This window comes from Chelonia mydas, chromosome 17, assembly GCF_015237465.2.
Source record: "Chelonia mydas isolate rCheMyd1 chromosome 17, rCheMyd1.pri.v2, whole genome shotgun sequence".
Classification (NCBI taxonomy): domain Eukaryota; kingdom Metazoa; phylum Chordata; order Testudines; family Cheloniidae; genus Chelonia; species Chelonia mydas.
This window is the reverse complement of record NC_051257.2, coordinates 2,628,443-2,638,731: the sequence shown is the minus strand read 5'-3', so window position 1 is coordinate 2,638,731 and position 10,289 is coordinate 2,628,443. Positions and strand designations below refer to the sequence as shown.

Sequence of the window (10,289 nt, the reverse complement as noted above, 5' to 3'; positions counted from 1 at the left end):
AGTGATCACTTAAGGTGAGCTATTACCAGCGGGGGTGGTGGGGGGAGGAACGGGACGGGACCTTTTATATGATAATCAAGGTGGGCCATTCCAGCAGTTGACAAGAACGTCTGAGGAACAGTGGGGGATGGAGGAGATAAACATGGGGAAATAGTTTTACTTTGTGTAATGACCCATCCACTCCCAGTCTCTATTCAAGCCTAAGTTAATTGTATCCAGTCTGCAAATTAATTCCAATTCAGCAGTCCCTCGTTGGAGTCTGTTTTTGAAGGTTTTTTTGTTGAAGTATTGCCACTTTTAGGTCTGTAATCGATTGACCAGAGGGACTGAAGTGTTTTCCAACTGGTTTTTGAATGTTATAATTCTTGACGTCTGATTTGTGTCCATTTATTCTTTTACGTAGAGACTGTCCAGTTTGGCCAATGTACATGGCAGAGGGGCATTGCTGGCACATGATGGCATATATCACATTGGTGGATGTGCAGGTGAACGAGCCTCTGATAGCGTGGCTGATGTGATTAGGCCCTATGATGGTATCCCCTGAATAGATATGTTGCCACAGTTGGCAACGGGCTTTGTTGCAAGGATAGGTTCCTGGGTTAGTGGTTCTGTTGTGTGGTGTGTGGTTGCTAGTGAGTATTTGCTTCAGGTTGGGGGGGCGGTCTGTAAGCAAGGACTGACCTGTCTCCCAAGATCTGTGAGAGTGATGGGTCGTCCTTCAGGATAGGTTGTAGATCCTTGATGATGCGTTGGAGAGATTTTAGTTGGGGGCTGAAGGTGACGGCTAGTGGCATTCTGTTATTTTCTTTGTTGGGCCTGTCCTGTAGTAGGTGACTTCTGGGTACTCTTCTGGCTCTGTCAGTCTGTTACTTCACTTCAGCAGGTGGGTATTGTAGTTGTAAGAATTCTTGATAGAGATCTTGTAGGTGTTTGTCTCTATCTGAGGGGTTGAAGCAAATGCGGTTGTATTGTAGAACTTGGCTGTAGACAATGGATCGTGTGGTGTGGTCTGGATGAAAGCTGGAGGCATGTAGGTAGGAACAGCGGTCAGTAGGTTTCCGGTATAGGGTGGTGTTTATGTGACCATCGCTTATTAGGACCGTAGTGTCCAGGAAGTGGATCTCTTGGGTGGACTGGTCCAGGCTGAGGTTGATGGTGGGAGGGAAATTGTTGAAATCATGGTGGAATTCCTCAAGGGCTTCTTTTCCATGGTCCAGACGATGAAGATGTAGCGCAAGTAGAGTATGGGCATTAGGGGACAAGAGCTGAGGAAGCGTTATTTTAAGTCAGCCATAAAAATGTTGGCATACTGTGGGGCTATGCGGGTACCCATAGCAGTGCCACTGATTTGAAGGTATACATTGTCCCCAAGTGTGAAATAGTTATGGGTGAGGACAAAGTCACAAAGTTCAGCCACTAGGTTTGTTGTGACATTATCGGGGATACTGTTCCTGACAGCTTGTAGTCCATCTTTGTGTGGAATGTTGGTGTAGAGGGCTTCTACATCCAGTGGCCAGGATGGTATTTTCAGGAAGATCACTGATGGATTGTAGTTTGTTTTCTCAGGTTTGGTCTACATTAGGGTATTAGATCAGTATAACTATGTTGCTCAGGGGTGTGAAAAATCCACACCCCATAGCGACACAATTGAACTGATCTAACCCCCAGTGTAGACAGAGCTAGGTCAATGGGAGAATTCTCCCATCGACCTAGCTACTCCCTCTTGGAGAGGTGGAGTACCCACCTCAACAGGAGAAGCCCTCCCGTCAGCATAGGTAGCATCTCCACTGAAGCGCTTCACTGCAGCATTTTAAATGTAGACAAGTCCTCAGACTTTCAGCAGTAGCAGGAAATATGCATCTCTGCTGGTCACTGCAGAAGATGGAAAATTTTATTTTGGTTAGAAGATAGGGGCCTAGCAATATATTCCAAAGAGGTTCAGTCAACTCTAGCCATAGGTTGAGGAAGCAATACTAGTTTTGACCTAAATCTATCAACACACCATTCTGCTTCCTCCACCACAAAAACAAAAATAGAAATATACACAACCACCAAAATCATCCATCCCATATTTTACACAAGATCCACCGCAAGCTGGGATGGAATTTGGAAACTTTATTTATATGTAAATATCCATTCAGAAGAGATATGCTCAATAAAGTTGATAGTATTTAAGTAAATGATCACAGGGGCATAAATGCAAAAGCTCTGTAAATTAGCCTGGATGTTACCATTTATGTCAACTAAAAAAAATATAATAGTTTGTACTTCTCTAGCACTTTACATCTTTAAAGTGCTGTAAAAACAAACGAAGTTTCACAACACCGGTGTGACGCAGGTAAATATGTGTAGCTTTTAAAGGTGGGTCAGATTTTTCTTTAGGCTAAATCCTTTACAGTGTCCCTTTCAACTGCAAAGTTCTATCTGAAATCTAAATTTGCACAACGTTCATCTAACATGTGTTTTCTTCTCAACAGCGTATTCTAAAAAGCATTACCCCGGAGACAGCCACAGAAATTCCCTTTGGGGACATCCGCATGAATGCAGTTTAAGTTAACATTTTTGGGGGGAGGGGAAAAGGTGTAAAAGTTTAACTTTTCCCATGCTCCCCAACTGTCCATACTCCCCTTTCCAAAGAACTGAGTTTTCAGCTGAGCCAAGGAATGGGTGGGCGTTTTCCATGGAGGCCCAGACAACGGCAATGTGCATCTGGAAAATTGGTGCCTCCAGCATACAGATCCAAGCATTTCAACAAAATCTGCTGCGCACTTCAAACCAGACTAAGATTCACTGCTGAACTGATTCATTCTGAAAACAAGAGGATGTGTGTATGGGAGAGACTGCATAAACCACGACAGGATGAGTCTCATCAGTTAGGATTAGATTTAGAATCTCAAATCTGTGGCAGTACTCCTGTATTTTTCTCAATGTGATCATTTGTACTGGACCATGTTGTATTTGCTTCTAAAGATCTCATTGCTTAAACTGAATTGAAAAATACAGGAAAGTAGTTCTGATAGCCATATATTACCTGAGTAATACAGAGTTTTATCGCTTAAAAATAATAGGACCCTCAGATCCTTGTTTTGCTGTGGAGTAGGCAGAGAAAGATGTAGGAAACCACCATGAAAAGCACTATGTATGAAGACTGTGTGTCCAGTTGCACACATATTTGGTAACATCGCCCCCTTCCTTCTTTATGCCACTTACTTTTCTGCACTTTATGGACCATACCAGTTTTCATCAGTTATTTCTTGCCTAACAAGCACTCCACAAATAAAAAGATTTTGTGAAGTACAGAATTTTGAAAATGCTCAGCATCTTCCCTATTCTCCTCTGGTACTAGTTATACAAAACCTTCAGCCCATCCATCTCTGGGTCATAGGTCAGCTGGCAAATGTTTAAGTTGTTAGCAATTGCTACATTGTGGTTCCATCTGCCTGTCTCTTTTAGCTGTATATTCATGATGACATTTTACAGACAGACTTAGCTTATTTTTTCCTTTAGAAACTGTAGCCCAGTGGTGAATTGTTAGGAGGTCAGATGCTAGAGGTTGGACCATCAGAGCTACATAGACTTCTTTTACTGCTTTTTATGGGAATCAACCTGTGTTTTTTCCTATTGTTTCCTGTTGCAAAACTAAAGCTTAGGGTTACACTTTATACTGGTTGGCACAAATATCAAGTCTAAAAATTCTTACAAAATGTCATGAAAATTTACTAGCTCCTGTACTAAATCAGCTCATCCAGTCTTTATCCTGAAGATAAAGATAACAAAAAAACAATGCTATTTTACTCACTCTGGGCCAGTGGTGAGTACAATTCTGCAGGGATGAATTCTAATCATAACTTGAGATATACTTATATTTTGAGGTATTTAATTGCAAATTAAGTTCTACATACATTTAAATTCATAATAGTCTATAAGTACTTATGCCTGTCAAGACAGAGGGTAGGTTAAACAATGATTACTTTTGAACTCAGTTGCATTTGCCAAGTGAATTTCAGGACCATGGACTGACTATGCAGTTACATGGAAATTGCTTAGTTAACCCTATGCAGTTAACATGTAAGTAAAGGAGACATGCGTTATACTGTTACTCTGTCACTAAAGCCTCACCAAATTTTATTATAAATCCTATCACAACTGAAGCTAAAATAGAACATAAAATCTCCTTGTACATCATAATTTGCCTATGTTAAAAATGAAGAGGTTGCCATACAACAGAGGTGGACAAACTACGGCCCGCAGGCCACATCCGGCCTGTGGGACCGTCCTGCCTGGCCCTTGAGCTCGCAGCCAGTGAGGCTAGCCCCCGGCCCCTCCCCCGCAGCCTCAGCAGGCTGCCAGCGCTCTAGGCAGCAGGGCTGCGAAAGCCGCCAGGTGTAGTGTATTAAATCGCTCCCCGCAGGAATGTGCTACTTACAGGGCATCAGGACTGGCAGCCCTAAGCAGTATACCATAAGTAGCACATTCCTACAGGGAGCAATGTAATACACTACACCCTTGTAGGGAAGGCTGTGGCTCCCCAAACAGCCTGGTCCCGCCCCCTCCCACTTCCCGCCCCCTGACTGCCACCCTCAGAACCCGTGACCCATCCAACCCCCTCCGCTCCTTGTCCCCTGACCCCACCCCGTATCCAACCCCCCTGCTCCCTGTCCCCTGACTGCCCCGACCCCTATCCACACCCCCACGCCCTGGGACTCCCACGCCTATCCAACCATCCCCTGCTTCCTGTCCCCTGACTGCCCCCCAGGACCTCCTGCCCCTTATCCAACCCCCCGCTCCCCTACCATGCCCCTCAGAGCACCATACAGTTTCGGAAACCCCATGTGGCGCTCAGGTCAAAAAGTTTGCCCACCCCTGCCATACAAGGATTCAAGTAGGTGGGCATCAAGAAATTTCTTCTGAAAGAAAAAACTTACACTGATACATACTACAAAGAACAGATCATTTGCACAGAGGAGTGCAACCATGATGTGTTTGCCTTTTGAATAATATACATTTTCATCTTCTCTCACAAGACTTTTCTGCTTATGCATATAGACACCCACTTCAAATAATGTCTCTTACACTTGAGCCATAGACATAAGGTCACTTGTCTTGTAGGTCTCTAGCTCAACTCATTACATAGAAATAATTATGAGTGATGACTGATTAATTCTGCTGACAAAGGGTTACTAGGACCACACAAGTCATTTCTAAAGGGAATAATGTCTCAAAGTGCCATGAGAAAGATTAAATGAATCCATGTCTCACTGGATAATGACTTGCAAGGAGTAACTTAGCAATTTACCCCTCATGTATATTTAAAAACAGCTTCTAAGATGGACTTAATTTTGAGGGGAGACAGACAGCATATCTGCAGGATTTGAAGAAAAGTTATTTAAAATAGGTCACGGGCTATTTTATAAAATGTATAAAAACATCTAAAATTTAATATTCAAAATTAAAACTGACCAATCAGAAAATTAGAAACCATTTGATACAATTGTCAAAAGTTCAACTTTTCTGTCATAAGTTTATTGATGAAAAAATACATATGAAGTGACAGGGGTGGGCAAGCAGGATAATTACATATTCCCAGCATCAAGTTTGGGAAGGAAGAAGTCTTACTATGTCTTCTCTATTCTCCCTAATTTGTGTCCAGCCAATACCAGAACTGTGAAGGGTTTATTTGTTCTTTTTAAGTGGATACATATTCTAAGCTGAATTGTTGCCTGAGCCAATGGCATTCCTGTCAGGAAGGAAATGGGAGGGTTTAGGTTCAGTAAGAGCATTATCTGCATTGAAACCAACGTTTTCTTCCCAATCCCTTGCACAGAAATTGAAACTCAGGATGAGTTCTGGTGGAATAATAATTTTGCAGAGTAATAACCGCAGACATCTCTACTTTTTAGTGGGAGGTGGAAGAATACTTGGACTCTTCAGCAGTAACATTATGGTGCCATGTTATAGCTTTATAGATGCAACTGCAATTGCAAAATAAAAAAAAAAATCTTCACTCACATTATTTAGACAATAATACACAACAGTCTGACTTTCTGGGTGGTTACAGCACAGAAAATGAATTAATTGCCCCAGAAGTACCAGTGTTTTCTAGAGGACTAGGAGACAACCAGGAAGTCCTGAGTTTAAAAACAAGGCCACGGACCCACTGTGTAACTTTGGGCAAGTCATTTGTTTTCTCTGACTCCGTTTCCCAGATGAAAAATTAAGATAAGCCTACTTGCCTGTTTCACTGGAGGACTGATGAGGACCACACTTACAAGGTGAAAGGCACTGGAGACATGCAAAGTACTAGGAAGCAATTTTCTAGACGTACAGATTATAGTTCATAATTGGTGTTACACATTTTATATGCCTTAAAAGGCAGATGGGCTGAACTGACAATTTGCTGAGCACTACTGACAGGCCTAGAACACTATTTGCTGACAGCCACTCAAGAAGTCCTACTCCCTTCTAGAATTTTTCCTCCAGTAAAAGAGTCTTTTAAAAGTTCATGTAATCACTAACGACAGTATCAGCTGTTTCCTTTATTGCTTTTTCAAATTCAAAAGGAAAACTAGTGTAATTTAATTACAAAGGATATGGACCTGATCCCACAGCATAATCATATCAGCTTGCACAAAGTGAATGTAAAATGCTACCAAATCAGAATGGTAGCTCTTTACATTCTTTTGCAGGGGCTTACATGATGACTACATAAGGTGCTAGGCAGCGTGGGATCATTTCCCTTGTCACCAACGAGGTTGTTGGTTGTTGATACTTTATTATACTCAAGACACTGGCAGCCTGATTCAACTCCCAGGAGAATCAATAGGATTGTTATAATTGACTTCACTGGGAGCTGGATCAGATCCCTAAATATGAAACCACTGTCTTGGCAATCTCATGAAGCAAACTAGGGCCCTGATTCCACAAAGCACTTAAACATGGGCCTGACTTTAAGCATGTGAATAGTCATCCTGAGACTACTCATTTACTTAAAGTTAAGCTCATGCGAGGTGCTTTGCTGAATCAAGGCCTAGGACAGAAGCATCAGCTTCCCCATTAAAAAGCCTTGTTAATCAGAAAGTTTCAAGTTGTTGTAAGGCAAATTCCATAATTAAACAACTGGTTAACTTAGTTGCCAGGCCATGGTAAAATTAACTCCCAACACATCTTGGAGTCGTTGAACCACTAACTATTGTACTTGTATACACTAACTAAAGGAAAGAAGGTGTATGCTAATGTTGGGACAGGTTTAGTTACTTTTTAATCTTTTAATGCCTTCTGAGGAATGAGTAACACAGGCACATTCTGGATATCTAGAAGGTCAAGAGAACATTCAGAGTTCTGAAGGGAAAAGGTTAGATAAGGTAGGCCCCTTTCTAAAGCCCATGAAACTACTCAAACGAGAGCTGGGAGATGCATTTTACTTTATATAACAAGACAAATCAGAAGGGGTATCACTTTTTTTCTCCTTCCTGGATGTTCCTTAGTATTGATGATAACCAGTGTGACTCATAGTATTAAAATACTGGATACAGCACAATCAGCTTAAGTAATTCCATCATTCAACCCACACAAGATGTGTAATTATAATTAGAATGTGGTAGTACTGCCCATAATGTGCGCAGTGCTTGCCAAGCGCAGATGAAAATATAGATCCTGTACTAAAGAGCATTCAATCTTAAAAAAAAAAAAACATGCAGGAGGGACACCCTCTAAATCATTTCCTTTCCTCCCCCTAGAATGATCAATTGTCCTGGGTTTTAGGGGAACGAGTCCATAAGCAGGGGAAGGAACCGAGAGATGTTTTCTTTGCATTTATTATCTATTCTGCGTTATGTAATTGCAGAAGTGCACCATGTTCTCATTTACAGTCTTGGGGTTCCATGGAAGGCTGAAGACTGGAAATTAAACGTTCTTTAAAGAAGCAGAACGTAATTACGAGAGTATTGTATAATCTTATCTGGCCTTTTGAAAACTTTGCTTCATGAAAGTTTATTTGCTGTTGAATTCATGGTTCAGAATTCAGTTGAGCAACTCTGTAAATACGATACAGATCATTTTAAATGACGCTGGGCTTTTCACAAGGAAAATCCATGCTGAAGTCTTCCCAGTGCATTCTGGGAACAGGGCAGTCAGGAAGCCTTCCAAAAGTATATTAAAATGCACAGACCTTTCTTTTTCAGTATAATGCTGATATACGACACACACTATATTTCACTCTTTAAAAGCTGAGCCATCAAGTTGCTTTAGTTCCTGTGAACGTTTTAATTACAAGTTGGTTTGAGGTTTTTTAAATCCTCCAGTCTTGTCACAGGTTGGTCTCCTAACAGTGTGTTAGGAAAATCAGTCATGTCAAATCATCTCTGGCTAGCTCAGAGACAAGCAAACTGAGGCCAGGTTGTCTGACCTCATTTATTTTTATAATTATTAATATTTTACTTTCTTTTCACATCCTTCTTAAATCATTTTTGAGTAATCAACTGTCCCTCAGCTCAACAAGTAGATGTAGATACCTGTCTTAGACATGGAACATTACACCTTTGGCCAAAACCGTAGTTCTACGGATGCCACACAGGCTACATTGGATTTGGAAGCATTTCAGGCAAATGGATTCCTTCTCCTACTCCTTGGCTCACCTACTGCATAACTAGAGCCGCTACTAAATAGCACACCACTATGAACAGTGATAAGGGAACTTCCAAAACCAGTTTTATCTTTGTGAACTGGGAGCGTGTTTACCTTTCAAACTTTAGTAAGAGAATTAAACTGGAGTTTTATTTGTATATTCCCTCTAACTTGTATATGATGCACTTGTATTAATTTATGCAGCTGTTTAGTTATGAATGTTCCAAGCTGGATTGTAAGTCATCAGTATGTGCCTTGTCTTGTAAACTGTTATTGTAATAAATTTAATATCATAATAAATATGCATGTCTGTCCCATCTCTTGAGAGAGAGAAAAGCATGGATTCAGAAAGACAAACGTTTTCCAACAATCAGATTCAGTTTCAGCAAAAAGCAGAGTATCCACACAGTTCACTATGCTGACCAGACTGCCTCAACAAAAGGTGGTGTATCCCCTTAACTGTTTGTATGTTGGCCCATCCTTGAAAACATCACTTGAACTCCACTGTAATAGGAATATTCATGACATCTGTTTAAACAGAATCACAAAAGCAAATTCCTCCACATTTGGAATAGATGCTTAGTTGCTCAATAAACTTGCATATTGAACCAACTCTAAGGTATTTGTGAATTGACATGGCTTTGCAGTTAGATTTTTTTAAACTCCTCTTTCATCTCTGTATACGTAAGTCTGATGAACAAAATAACAGGGAAGCAGGTAGACGGATGCTGCTACAGTTGAACACCAAGGTTTGATTAACGTTTCCATTCAAGACATATGCCAGGAATATTAAATGGCACTCTTTTCAGAAAATTCAGCTTAAGATTTTGTCTTGATTCAAACCTAATATAGGCAAGTGCAACTCCATTCACTTCACTGGAATTGAACCGCTCTATAACAAGAATTTGGCCTAAAGTCGTCAACCACTATCAATTTGAACCCCGTTTTTGTTCCCTTTGCATTCTGACACTCAACTGAGGATGCAGAGGAACCTCAAGCGTATCTCCCATTCTACTACTGAACTTTTACAGACAGAAAAAGGTGTTTTATTATTATTGATTTCCACAGGGAAAGAGAAAATAAAGCAGATGGAACGTCATATTCAGTATTTTGTAAATCACTGTTTGCAGCTGAGATAACTAAAGCCTTGGCAGGCAATGTCTTCTCAAATACACTCCCTTTCATGGAAAATGTTTAATTTATTGTAAACAGAACTATAAAGGGACCAGTCCACACATTTGTTGCTTTTCCCACCCTTGCCACTACTAACATTTCCTCTATCTACTGAGTAGGTGCAGATAAATGAGTACCCTTTCTCTCCGGCCTGCATTAACGAATCAAAACCGGGGTTATCCAAAAGCAAAATACCCTGTTAAATATTACTAAAATATATTGCAATTGGGTTTAGAAAAGGCTGAAGCAATGATTTTGGTGAGGGTTAGGAAAGATTTCAAAGCAAGAGGGTGCAACGTCTGGCAGGGTAGATAAGAGAGAAAACTTGGTAGCTAAGATGAAGGATCAGAAGATACGGTACTGGGGCCTCTTTTTGCTTAGCCTAGGCACAGTCTAATTGAAGGCACTGGTGGTTGGCCACATTACTCTCTAGTTCAGTACAGTCAGACTGATAAAACAGTTTGTGATTTCCCTGTAAACTGTAAAAGCAGATA

At 40.9% G+C, this 10,289-nt stretch overlaps 1 protein-coding gene across 2 annotated transcripts in view; it reads left to right on the top strand.

Annotated features, from left to right (window-relative positions):
* SLC6A4 (solute carrier family 6 member 4) overlaps positions 1-8,055 on the top strand; it is a 43,550-nt gene extending 35,495 nt beyond the window's left edge. For both annotated transcript variants that reach the window (XM_043530905.1, XM_007057677.4), the window contains exon 14: positions 2,478-8,055. In XM_043530905.1, coding sequence (XP_043386840.1) covers positions 2,478-2,552 — 75 coding nt within the window. In that variant the 3' untranslated portion in view covers positions 2,553-8,055. The remainder of the gene's footprint in view (positions 1-2,477) is intronic.
* The last annotated feature ends 2,234 nt before the right edge of the window (positions 8,056-10,289 follow it).